Source organism: Orycteropus afer, unplaced genomic scaffold (genome assembly GCF_000298275.1).
Source record: "Orycteropus afer afer isolate SDZICR_OR568_19922 unplaced genomic scaffold, OryAfe1.0 scaffold00121, whole genome shotgun sequence".
Taxonomy (NCBI): Eukaryota; Metazoa; Chordata; class Mammalia; order Tubulidentata; family Orycteropodidae; genus Orycteropus; species Orycteropus afer.
Window position 1 is genome coordinate 8430607 of NW_006921708.1, and position 14157 is coordinate 8444763.

Below are 14157 nucleotides of genomic sequence, written 5' to 3' on the forward strand. Positions count from 1 at the left end.
AGATTAGAATGTAGTTATGGTAGTTAAGCTGTGTGTTGACTTGGCTGGGCCTGGTTGAGTGGTTGGGCAGCTGAATGTAGTATTCCCCATGATGAGACTGGTAATCAACTCCATGGTGTAATCTACTGTGAGCAGCTGAGTAGCTGCCTTAGGGATGTGGTCTGCTTCCTGTGTATAAGGAGAAGCCTTGGGAATGGTCTCTAGCCTTCTGGTATGCTTGAACCCCACATGTAGCCACATCATTGTTCAACACTCTGCTGCACCCTGCTGATCTTGGGACTTCATCTGGACTTGAATTAGTGGCTTGCCATGTTGTTTGGTATCATTGAGACTGTGTCTTTTTACTTGTCAACCTTGGGCTTGTCAGCCTCAGCACCCAGGAGCTGTCTGAGTGAAGAAAAGCCTCCCAGCTTGTGTGGGCCAGGAGCGGGAGGCAGAGCTGAAGCCCAAGGTTGAGGGGCTTTCACTAGAGCATGGCACTTTGAACTTGGACTTAAAGCTTCCAAACTATAAGAGAATAAACTTATTTTTGTTAAAGCCATCCCATTTGTGGTATTTTCTGTTAGATCAGCATAGAGGTAACCAGAACAGTACTATTACAAAGATTAAGCATCATGTATAATTGTCAGTCCTTTCTCAGAAGATTCCAATCAGGCTTTCTTACTTTAAATCATGTTCAATCTGATAGATCTCTTCTCTTTTCTTGAAGGGAAAGATAACTGTAACTTAGATTTCTTATGCAGAGCTCTGGTGGCATAGTGTCTAAAGCATCTGACTGCTAACCAGAAGGCTGGCAGTTCAAATGCACCAGCCACTCCTCTGAAGGAAGGTTGAGCAATCTACTTCTATAGAAATACTAACTCAGAAACCCAAGGAGGGGTCACTATGAGTTAGATATGACTAGACAGAAGTGAGTTAGGTTTAGTTAGGTTAGATGCCTTATGAGTGGCCAGACGATGTGGCTAAAGCTGGTTTCCTACTCCCTGAGACTAGATTAAGTCAGTGAGTGGACTTTGGATATTAGCCACTGTCTTATGTGATTTTGTCTACAATATTTTCTGTGGTTTACTATGCATTTTTGAGTGTGTTGTTTGTATATAAAAACATGTCAGTATGTTTCATGTTTGTTCAATTCCTCTTGACAAATTGTCATATTTTCTTTATGAAGCTTTGAGTAAAAGACTCTCAGGATCTCAATGAGGAGTAGAGTCTGAGCTGGGAGGTGACTGCTTGCAAGAACCAACTATTCTGCTGTGGCTATCACCCACCCTAGGCACAAATTTTTGCCACAGAATGAGCCTAGTGGGGCTGCTGCCTTTCACACATCCACAGGGGAAGCACTTTTACTTTTCTCTTCTAGTGCCAGTAATGGGAAGGGGGTTTTCAGAGAGTCTTACAACATCTTTTACTGAAGGGCTGTGCAAAGAAGGACAAACCTGTTCTGCAAGCAGGAGACAAATAGGTGGAACATAAAGCAAAACAATTTCTTGAACAATGGAACTATGCTGTACGATACTACAATACTTGACTCATGACATTACACAATTGTTAAATCCCATAGGTCTATACAACACAAAGAGAAAACTATGGATTTTAATTACATTGTTTTTGTTAGGTATTGTTGAGTCAGCTCCAACTCATAGTGCCCCTACATACAACAGAACAAAACACCGCTCAGTCCTGGATTAGCCTCACAATACTTGCTATACCAGAGTCCACTGTTACAGTCACTGTGTCAATCAATCTCCTTGAGGGTCTTCCCCTTTTTTGCTGACTGTCCACTTTACCAAGCATGACATCCTTCACCAGAGAATGGTCCCTTCTGAAGACATGACCAAAGTAGGTGAGACGAAGTCTGGCCATTCTCCCTTCCAAGGAGCATTCTGGCTGCCTTGTCCAGAACAGATTTATTAGTTCTTCTGGCAGTCTTTGCCAACACCACAACTCAAAAGCATCAACTCTTTTTCTGTCTTCCTAATCATTGTCCAGCTTTCATTTGCACATGAGGAGACTGAAAACACCATAGCTTGGGTTAGGCACACCTTAGTCTTCAAGGAGACATCTTTGCTCATCAGCACTTGAAAGAGGTCTTTTGCAGCAGATTTGCCCAGTGCAATTTGATGTCTGATTTCTTGTCTGCTCCTTCCATTGGTATTGATTGTGAAACCAAGTAATATTATTGTTATTACTTTAGTGATAATAATGTATTAAGATTACTTCATCAATTGTAACAAATATACCAACCATTTTAAGATGTTAATAAGAGAAATTGTGTGCACTAGGAAGCAAAGTAAATAGGAACTCTGCACTTTTTGTGCGATTTTTGTAAGTTTAAAACTGATCTAAAAATAGCCAATTAAAAAGAAAAAGACTTGGAAGAACTCAGTTCTCATAACAGCTCTGCCACATATGAATTCTGTTATCTTTTATAAGTCGCTTGACCTCTCTATGTGAGTTAGTTTGTCCAGGTTGGTTCTGGGCATTTTTGTCACACTGTTTTTCTCTAGATCATTTGTTTTTCATGTCTATCTACTGTGCTCCACTTCCTTTCTGCAACCAGAGCTAGAATGCTGAGATATCCCCAGTGTTTTTGTCTGAAAATATTTGAAGATTACTCTCAACAGCAAAAATGTTGCTAAGTTTACATTTATCATTATTTCCACTTCAAATGCACAAAGTCAAGACAGAGACTACAGGAGGATTTTATTTCCTCTCTGCAAATATTCTTTGATAACTGTTTTTGCAAATTTTTTTTTTAAATTGTATTGTGACTTTGGTAAACGTTGCAGAGAAAATTTGTTTTTCATACAGTAGTTCATACACATTTTGTCTCATGAGATTGATTGCAATTCTCCACAATATAACAGCTCTCTTCACACTTCCTCCTCATAGTTACCTCTTCCCTGTGTCCTTCCCTCCCATTTACTTCCACCTCCCTGCAGCTGTCTCCTTGTGCATACACTGCCCTTCTGTTCTACCATGATTGATCACTCCAAGTAGTGTATTTACCCGATGTAAATGTTCTATTATTTGGCTGGAAGCCATGGGAGTGAATTCAAATCCAGACCTGCCTGAAGGAGAGCTAGGGGCCCTAGTCTCATGGGTCTCAAACCTGGTCCCCCCCCCCCACCTTTTTATGATTTTGAGTTTTATTACACTTTGTTCTCCCACTCTATTCAGGATCTCCTACATGGATCTCCCTCCAAGTGGTTGTCAGTGGAAGCCAGGCACCACCTAGTTCTGGTCTCATGGTCATATAAGCTGAGGATTGCATGGTCTACCAGTCCCTTGTAGTAATTGTTTCCATGCATCTTTGGTTTTCTTCATTCTTTGCTCTGCATGCAGAGAGACCCATCATTGCATCTAGGTGGCCTCTTGAAAGCTTTTAAGATCCCAGTTGCTACTCATTAAAGTAGGATGTGGAACAATGTTTTTGTGTATGTATTATGTTATGCCAATAGAGCTTGATGGCCCCTGTGTTTATGGTCCTGAGCCCACAAGTCCAACTACTCTCTCCCTCTGGGTAGTTGGCTGTGGCCAAGAAGTCACCACAACCTTGTCCCTTGTCAGCTCTGCTATATACCTGTATGTTTTTATAGCACTGTTTTTGCAAAATTAATTTTATAAAATGGCTTCCATAAAATGTCTGCTGCTCTTTCTGTTAAGGAATATTTTTTAGAATCACTTGACTCCAGGTTGGAGCTTTAGCTTTTATTGTATATTTTTAATCCTGCATTCTCTCCAAAAGACTCTTCATATACCTCATAGAGTTTCTCTTCTTTGTTTATTTTACATATCTCCACTGGTAGACATTCCCTTGCTTCAGACAACTGTATTGATATATCATCCTTGTGTCTTAACTGTATTCTCCTCACTTACATACAAGTATCAGCATTCTAGAAAATATATTTTAAAAGTGGAGAGTTTACACTCAGCAAATATGTAGCAGACTTTGCATATGAACAAAATTAGACTGTTTTGAGTAATTTTTAGTGAAGGAATTTGTATTCATTTTTAAGTTCATTTGTATAACCTTCTGATATGAGCAGTAAGCACTGGCCTGAAAACAAAGTTAACATGTCCTGATTTTTCTTCCTTCAGGGGGAGTGATGGACAGGATATTTAACCACACAGGGGCTGCACACCTGCAGTTCCTGAGCCACATCTTGGTAAATCTCTCCTCCTGTGTGGTATTGAACCGCTTCCAAGTTCACGAATCTGTTGACCTCCTGGAGACTAAAGCACATGAACTCATGCAGAGGAATGATTTCTTGGCGAGTAAGTGTTCAGTGAAGATTATGTTCACAAAGGCATAAGCACAAATAGGCATTCTTATTGCATATTTCTCCCTCAGAAAGAAAATAATTTCCCCTCTCATCTTTATCATAATATCTTATTACCTTGAGGAAAAGAAAAAAAACAGGGCAAGACAATGGACAATTCAACTCCATCCCATAATTTTTCACCTATTTAAGACATGTACATGTTCTTTTTTTAAAAGTATGATGTATTCTTTTATATTCTTTCTGAGTAATATTTTAAATTGAGTCATTATACATGAAATTCAAGGAATTCATGTGACTGAATGTAGAATCCATGTTAAAGTTTTGAAAGATCTATAACACCAAAGGGATGGATTCTTAGGAATATACCTGGAATTTGAGAGAAGGAAAGTCTTATATTTGAGGAGCTCTGGTGGCAGAGTGCTTAAGATATTTGACTGCTAACCAGAAAGATGGTGGTTCAAACCCACCAGCCACTCCCCGGAAGGAAGATTGGGCACTCTACTTCCATAGTGATACCATCTCAGAAATACAAGGAGGGGTTGCTATGAGTTGGATCCAACTCCACGGCAGTAACTTTGGTTTTTTTGAGTGCAATTTTACAAGTCCTGCAAAAATGTAATACAAATAACTTTTTTGTATTGATGATACTGCATTATGGTTTATATAAAATAAAATAAAAGCCATTAAACTGGGAATTAAGAGATCTTGCTTGTAACTTTCTACTAAGAGGTTGCCTAACACCTATCAGTTTTACCACCCTGGGTCTCAGGGTCTCCTTCTGCAAGAGAAAAGGGCTGTCATAATTTATGTTTCTAACAGTCCTTCCAGTTTCTCAATTCCGATATGATTTTGGATTATGCAAAACTCTCTCTAAATTGTAATCTTTTACTTTTTCTTTTCTGCCACTAGGTATTATATTCAACAATACCTTCATCAATAAGAACTTCCCGTCAGAGAATCTCAAACTGCCACCCCTTGTTACATATACAATTCGGACCAGTATCTTATATAGCATGAGAACAGATTTGGTTAAAAACCCCTTTTGGAAGTTCCATCCACAAAGTCTTCCAGCTGATGGGTTCAAATATAACTATATCTTTGTCCCATTGCAAGACATGATCGAAAGGGCCATCATCTCAGTGCAGACAGGCCAGGATGCTCTGGAACCAACAATACTGGCGCAGGCAATCCCGTATCCCTGCCATACCAGTGACTTGTGAGTACCTGGGACTCAATGAGCTTCCTGCAAATGTCCATTTACTGTGGGAACAGGTTTGCATTCGCAAAACTTAAAATACCTTTGGAACTTTCTGTAGTCATCCTAAGGAACATTAAAAAAAAGAAAAATCTTTCCCTTCTTTTAATTTCATAAGGTTCATTATTTTATATATCTGAAATATTCATATATAAAACTAATTATTGACATGTGATTGAATTTGAAATCAGTCATCTATAGGTTTTTCTTTCTTTTTTCTTTTGTGATTTGGGTGAAAGTTTACAGAGCAAATTCATTTTCCATACAGCAGTTCACATACACATTGGTCATGACATTGACTACAATTTACAATGCCACAGCTCCCCTCCCACTTCTTCCCCATAGTTACCTCTTCCCTGTGTCCTTCCCTCCATGCACTCCTGCCCCCTGAGCTATGTCTCTGTGCATACACAGCCCTTCTATTCTCCCGTGATTGTTCTCTCCAAGGAGTGTAACTACCTAGCGTAAATGTTCATCTCATGTGCCTGTCTTTTGTTTGGCTGGAAGCCAGAGGAGTGGGTTCAATTCCAGACTTGAAGGGCAGCTGGGGGTCATAGTCTCAGTGGTTCCATCAGGTTCTTTCAGACCAACAAACCTGGTCTTCCTCTTCTTTTTTCTTTTCAAATGATTTTGTGTTTTGTTCCACATTGTTCTCCCACTCTATCCAGGATCTCCTGCATAGATTCCCCTCCAAGTGGTTGACAGTGGTAGCCAGGCACCTTCTAGTTCTTTTGGTCTCGTAGATGTATAGGCTGAGGATCACATGGTGTACCAATCACTTGGAATAATTGTTTCCATGAATTTTTGTTTTTCTTCATTCTTCTTTGTTCTGCATGAGGAGAGACCAGTCATTGTATCTAGATGGCTGCTTGCAAGATTTGAAGATCCCAGTCACTACTTGGCAAAGTAGGAGGTGGAACAATATTTTGCGTAGTGTGTTATGCTAATTGAGCTTCATGTCCTCTGCTACTATGGTCCTGAGTCCACAGGTTCAACTACTCGCTCCCTCTAGGTAGCTGCTTGTGCCAAGAAGTGACTACAATTTTGTCTCTTGTCAGCTCTGCTATACAACTGGGAATTCTTACAGAACATATAAATACACTTGTAGAAACATTGTCTGCCAACCCTAAACACTCTTGGGCACACTTGGGCACACTCCACCTGCATAGGCATACTTAATAGTTCAGGCTGTCCACCCATCTATCCACCCGTGTAGCCATGTTTGCCTCCACTGACAATGGAGTACTGTATGTGCAAATGGGTTTATCTTTGTTGTCTGTACCTCTCATGTAGCTCTCTATGTCTTCCTCTTCCTCAATGCCACCAAGTTGATCACTTACATTTGGTACATTGCCCATCTCTTAACCCAAAACAATATTTTCTCTACCTATCTAACAGTGTTCCCTCCCACCCATGGTAACCCACAAAGAAAATTTCCTCCTGTATATAAACTTTTCCTTTTAACAATAACAGACTAATAAATTATTTGCCCTTCTGTGATTGATTTATTTCACTCAGTATAATGTCCTCAAGTTCACCCACATTATGCAGGGTTTTGCAGATTCTACGTTATTCTTTAGGGTTGCAGAGTATTCCGCTGTGTGTGTGTGTAGCATAGTTTGGTTACCCAATTCTCAGTTGAGGGATGCCTAGGTTATTTCTATCTTTTGGTTATTGTAAATAGGGCTGCAATGAACATGGGTGTGCATATATCTGTTCTTGTCCTGGCTCTCACTTCTTTAGGATATATACCTAGTAATGGAATGGCTGAAAGTGAGGATGACTTAAGGCACCTACTGATGAAGGTTGAAGAATACAGTCTGCAGTATGGATTACGTCTCAATATAAAGAAAACAAAAATCCTCACAAATGAGCAGCATCACAATAAATGGAGAGAAGATTGAGGTTGTCAAAGAATTCACATTGCTTGGTTCTACAATCAATGCCAACAGAAGCAGCAGTCAGGACATTAGGTGACGTGTAACATTGGGAAAGTCGACTACGAAGGAACTGTATCAAGTGCTGAGGAGCAAGGATATCTCCTTGAGGACTAAGGTGCGCCTGACACAAGCCATGATATTTCCGATCACCTCGTATGCATGTGAGAGCTGGACAATGAATAAGGAAGACTGAAGAAGAGTTGATGCTTTTGGGTTGTGGTGCTGGCGAAGAATGCTGAAAGTACCATGGACTGCTAAAAGAACTAACAGATCTGTCCTGGAGGAAGTGCAGCCAGAATGCTCCTTGGAAGCAAGAATGGCCAGACTTTGTCTCACCTATTTTGGTCATGTTGTCAGAAGGGACCATTCCCTGGAGAAGGATGTCATGCTTGGTAGGGTGGAGGGTCGACAAAAGAGGGGGAGGCCTTCAACGAGATGGATTGACATGGTGGCTGCGATGATGGGCTAAAGTATAGCAGGGATTGTGGGTCTGGCATGGGATCAGGCAGTGTTTCGTTCTGCTGTGCATGGGGTTGCTATGAGTTGGAAATGACTCAACAGCTCTTAACAACAACAACAATAACAACAATGGAATGGCTGGGTCAAATGGTATTTCTAATTACAACTTTTTAAAGAACCATCATACTGCTTTCCACAGTGGTTGTATCATTTGACAGCCACACCAGCAGGGTATGCAAGACCCAATCTCTCTGCATCCTCACCAGCATTTGTTATTTTCTATGTTGTTGAACTTTGTCACTAGTGCTCCGGCAAGATGGTATCTATCTCATTGTTATTTTGATTTGCATCTCTCCAGTGGCTAATGATCGTGAGCATTTCTTCATATGTTTGCTGGCTGCCTGAATATCCTCTTTTGTGAAGTGTCTATTCATGTTTTCTGTCCATTTTCAAATTGGATTATTTGTCTTGTTGTTGTTGAGGTGTTGGAGTTTTCTATACATTCTAGTGATAAGTCCCTTGTCATATATGTCATTGCTGAATATTTTTTTTTCCCAATCTGTAGGTTCTATTTTGACTCTTTTGGAGAAGTCTTTGGAAGCACATAAAAATTTAATTTTGAGAAGGTCCCATTCATCTAGTTGATCTGCTTTTTGTGCATTTTGGGTTATGCTTGATAGTCTATTTATGCCATATACTATTGTTATTGTTATGTGCTGTCAAGTCGGACCCGACTCATAGCAACCCCTCTTTTGGTTTCTGAGGCAATATCACTACAGAAGTAGATTGCCCAATGTTCCTTCTGAGGAGTGTGGCTGGTGGGTCTGAACCCCCAACCTTCTGGTTAGCAGTCAAGTGTCTTAGGCACTACACTACCAGAGCAAAATATATATATATATTTGCCCCTAGTTTTCCCTTGAGGAACTCTTTAGTTTTATGTTTCCCATTTAAGCCTTTGATCCATCTGGAGTTAGTTTTTGTGTATAGTATAAGGTACACCTTGTTTCATTTTTCTACAAATGGATATCCATTTTTGCCAGCACCATTTATTAAACAAACATTCTCTTTCCCGTTTAATGGATTTTGTCCCTTTGTCAAAGATCAGCTGATCACAGGCCAATTGATCTATTTCTAGGTTCTCAATTCTATTCCATTTGTCTATATGTCTGTCATTATACCAATACCAGGCAGTTTTGACTACTGTGGCTGTATAGTAGGTTTTGAGATCCGGCAGTGTGAGACCTCCTACATTCTACTTCAATAGTGCTTTGCTTATCTAAGGTCTTTGTCCTTTCCAGATAAAGTTAGTGATTGGTTTTTCCATATCCTTAAAAAATGTTGATGGGATCTGGATTGGGATTGCATTGAATGTATAGATAGCTTTCGGTAGAATTGACATTTTCACAATGTTCAGTCTTCCTATCCATGAGCATGGTATGTTCTGTTTATGTAGATATCTTCTGATTTCTTGAAGTAGTCTTTTATAGTTTTCTTTGTAGAGGTCTTTTGTGTCCTTGGTAAGATTTATTCCCAAGTATTTTATTTATTTATTTATTTTTGTTAGCTGTTGTAAATATTATTGATTCCCTTATTTCTTTTTCAGCAATCTCTTTACTGGTGTAGAGGAATCCAACTGATTTGGGGATGTTGATCTTGTATCCTTCCATGATGCTAAATCTCTCAATTAGTTCCAGTAGATTTTTGACTGAGTCTCTTGGGTTTTCTAGGTATAGGATCATCTCATCAGCAAATAGGCTACTTTGACTTCTTCCTTACCAATTTGGATGTCTTTGATTTCCCTTTCTTTCCTTTTTGCCCTGGATAGGACCTCCAATAAAATGGTGAACAGAAGTGGTGATAGAGGGCAACTTATCTGGTTTCTGTTTGCAAGGGGAATGGTTTCAGTCTCTCTCCATTGAGTATAATGTTGGCTGTTGGTTTTGCATTGTTATTGTTATGTGCCATCGAGTTGGCCCCGACTCATAGTGACCCCTCCTTGGGTTTCCGAGGCAGTATCACTATGGAAGTACATTGCCCAACCTTCCTTCCGAGGAGTGGCTGGTGGGTGTGAACCACCAGCCCTCTGGTTAGTAGTCAAGTGCCTTAGGCACTATGCTACCAGAGCTCTTAATGAAAAATTGGTTTTGCATAGTTGCCTTTTATTATTTTGAGGAATGTCCCTTCTATCCCAATTTTGCTGAGAGTTTTGATCAGGAATGGGTGTTGGATTTTATCAAATGCCTTTTCTGCATGGATTTATATGATCATGTGGTTCTTCTCCTTTGTTTTATTTATGTGGTGGATGACGTTGAATGTTTTTGTAATGTTGAACCATGCTTGCATACCTGATATGAACCCAACTTGGTCATAATGAATGATTTTCTTGATTATGTTGTTGGTCTCTATTGGCTAGGATTTTGTTGAAGATTTTTGCATCTATATTCATGAAGGATATTGGCCAATAGTATTTCTTTTGAGTGAGGTCTTTGCCTGGTTTTTGTATCAAGGTTATGCTTGCTTCATCAAATGAGTTAGGGAGGATTCCATCCTTTTCCATGTTCTTGAATAGTTTGAGTAGGATTGGTGTCAGTTCTCTGAATATTTGGTAGAATTCTCTGGTAAAACTCTCTGAGCCAGGACTTTTTTTGTTGGTAATTTTTTGATGACCTGCTCAGTTTCTTCTTCTGTTATGGATCTGTTCACCTTTTTCACATCAGTCTGTGTTAGTTTAGGTAAGTGGTGTGTTTCTACAAATCTGTCCATTTCTTCCTGGTTTTCAAATTTGTTGGAATACAGTTCTTCATAATATCCTGATATTATCCTTTTTATTTCAGTTGGTTCTATTGTGATGTCACCCATTTTGTTTCTTATTTGTGTTCTCTCCCTCTTTTCCTTTGTTAAATTTGCCAGTGGTTTGTCAATTTTATTAATATTTTTTTAAAAAAAACCCAGCTTCTAGTCTTGTTGATTTTTTCCATTGTCTTTCTATTTTCTGTTTCACTGATTTCTTCTTTAATCTTAATTATTTTCTTTCTTCTGGTGACTGTAGCCTTTCATGCTGTTCTTTTTCTAATTGTTGGAGATAGTGGTTTAAAGTATTGATTTTGGCTCTTTCTTCTTTTTTGATGTGTGCATTTTTGTCTATAAAATGGCCTCTGATCATTACTTTTGCTGTGTCCCAAAGATTTTGGTATGTTGTGTTTTCATTCTCATTTGATTCAAGGAATTTTTTAATTTCAATTTTTATTTCTTCTCTTACCCAGTCTTTCTCAAGGAGGGTGTTGCTCAGTTTCCATGTGTTTGCTCTTTTTCCATTGATCTTCCTATTGTTGATTTCTAATTTGATAGCATTGTGATCTGAGAAGATGCTTTGCAGTATGTCAATATTTTTAAATTTATTAAGTCTTGCTTTATGGGCTAACATATGGTCTATTCTGGAGAATGTTCCATGTGCACTGGAAAAGAATATATACTGTGCTGTTGTTGGGTGAAGTGCTCTGTAGAAATCTATAAGATCCAGTTATTGGATTGGATTGTTGAACTCTTCTGTGTCTTTGTTGAGTTTCTTTCCAGTTGTTCTATCTTTCATTGAAAGTGGTGTATTAAAGTCTGCTGGTATGACTGTGGAGTCATATTTTTGACTTTTCAATTATGTTAAAGTCTGAGTTATGAATTTGGGGCTTTTTCATTGTTCCATAGATATTTATTATGGTTATAAGTTCTTGTTCAATTGATCCTTTAATCATTACATAATGTCCTTCCTTGTCTCTTACGGTGATTTTTGTCTTAAAATCAATTTTATCAGCAATTAATATTGCCACTCCTGCTCTTTTTTGGTGGCTATTTGTAGGAGCTCTGGTAGCATAGTGGCTAAAGCACTTGACTGCTAACCAGAAGGCTGGCGGTTCAAACCCACCAGCCACTCCTCGGAAGGAAGGTTGGGCAATCCTACTTCCGTAGTGACACTGCCTCGGAAACCCAAGGAGGGGTCGCTATGGGTCTGGGCTGACTCGACGGCACATAACAACAACAACAACAACAATTTGTGATATATATTTTTTCAACATTTGATTTTTAGACTATTTTTGTCTTTATCTGTAAGGTGTGTCTCTTGTAGACAGCATATTGATGGGTTTTCTTTTCTTATCCAGTCTGCAATCTTTGTCTCTTGAGTGGTGTATTTAATCCATTAACTTTCAGTGTAATTATCGGCAGGTATGAATTAGTTGCTTTCATTTTGTTATGTGTTTTTCATGGTGTTCCTGGTTTCTTTGGTCCATATTATTTTCTGTGGTGAGCTCATTATGTTTATGAATCTTGTTATCATTTCCTCTGTGGCTATTGTTTTAGTTTTTGCTAAATATTTGTGCTTGTCCTCTATTTTATTGTGATATGAAAGTTTATCATTTTCCTTTGAGGTAACCATGTGATTTATAATTTTCTCCCCATGTTTAGAATAGTCCCTTTTATTTTGCAACTCTTGTGACTTCCTCACTATTTAGAAGTTCTGTAACTACACAGTATTTTACCTCTTTTTGGTTTGTACTTATTGTCATTTGCCAATTGATGTCTCTGGTTCCCTGTTTACAATCTTGTAAGCTTATTTACTTTGGATATATCTATAGCTGTGGTTTCTGGTTTATGTCATCTTGTGTATTAATAGTTGGTTGTTGTTTGCTATTCTTGGTTCTCTGTTCAAAGGACTCCTTTTAGTATCTCTTATAAGTTTGGTCTGGTCTTAACAAATTCCCTTAGTTTCTGCTTATCTGGAAATCTCCTAATTTCACCATCATATATGAAGAAAAATTTCACCAGGTATATAGTTCTTGATTGGAAATTTTTTTCATTTTCAGGGTTTTATATATACCATCACATTGTCTTTTCACCTGCATGGTTTCTGCTGAGAAATCAGAGCTTATTCTTACTGGTTGTCCTTTGTAAATAACTTTTTGTTTTTCCCATGCTGCTTTCAGGATTCTTTCTTTGTCTTTGGTTCTGATGAGTTTGATGATGATATGTCTAGGTTATTTTCTTTTGGGGTCTATCCCGTTTGGGCTTCGTTGGACTTCCTGATGAATATATTCTCATCTTTCATCATATCAGGGAAATTGTCTTCCAACAAATCTTGGGCAATTTCCTCAGTGAGTTTCTTTTTCTCTTCCTGTTCTAGAATTCCAATGATACATAGGTTTTTCCTTTTGGTGGTATCCACCATGAACCTTAGGCTTTCTTCATTTTGTTTTGATCTTTTTTTCTGATTGATCCCTTTCCAAAGAAGTATTCAGATATTTGTCTTCAATCTCATTCATTCTGTCTTCCATTGCATTGATTCTACTCCTTTGCCCCTTCAATGTGTTATCTATTTCTGAAAATTTAGTATTAATCTTCTGGATTTCTATCAGTAGATTTAGAATCATTTCTAATTTTCCATTTATTTTGTCATTTTGTTCTTGTATTTTCTTCTAAAATTATTCTAGGGTTTTGTCTATGTTTTCCTTAATTTTGTCAGTGTTTTCCTTGATCTGTCCCTCAATCCTCTGAAGATACCTAATTCTTTTTAATTCTTTATCAGGCAGTTCCAATGCTGCTTCTTCCTCAGGGATGTGTTCTGGGTCTATATTCTGCTCCCTTGTTTCTATCACTTATCTTGCTTCTTTTTGTGGGCTGTGATGATCTGTTTCTGAGACATTGTGATGTTCTTGTATTTAGATCTCTGTTAACTGTTTGTGAGGACCAGCTAAGGGTGAGTCAGGCTCTTATTGGTGGTTGTTTTCTGTTGGTGGAGAAGTTGGGGGAGAAGGAAGTGGTGGCTTTCACTCAGTAAGTGAAGGTGCAGGAGGTGTGAATGTAGTTGTGTCATATTGGCACTGTTGTTGTCTCCCACTCTGTGAGACAAAAATAACAATTGAATAACCATCAAAAAAGTAAAAGCAAGTGGGCCAAAAACACACCATGTAATCACAGAGGAACAATAACCAAAATAAGAAAACCCCCAAATACCTGGGGAGAGGGCAACAAGAGAAAAAAGGTAGAGTAGGAGAATAATGAAGAAAAAAAGTGGGAAAACACACACACACACACACACACACACACACAAAGAATGGGGTTAACCACAAGAAGGAAAATAAAATGAACCAGGAAAAGGGAAGAGAGAAAAAGTTGAAAACTAGAACCTGAGAAGGGAAAAATAAATAATAATAATAAAAGGTAAATATAC

The 14157-nt window shown here is 38.5% G+C and overlaps 1 protein-coding gene across 1 annotated transcript in view; it reads left to right on the forward strand.

Annotated features, from left to right (window-relative positions):
- Window positions 1-14157, forward strand: part of ABCA13 (ATP binding cassette subfamily A member 13) — an 888443-nt gene that overhangs the window by 268755 nt on the left and 605531 nt on the right. The window contains 2 exon segments of the mRNA XM_007944147.1: window positions 4102-4278; window positions 5196-5502. Of these exon segments, the coding sequence (XP_007942338.1) occupies window positions 4102-4278; window positions 5196-5502 (484 nt within the window).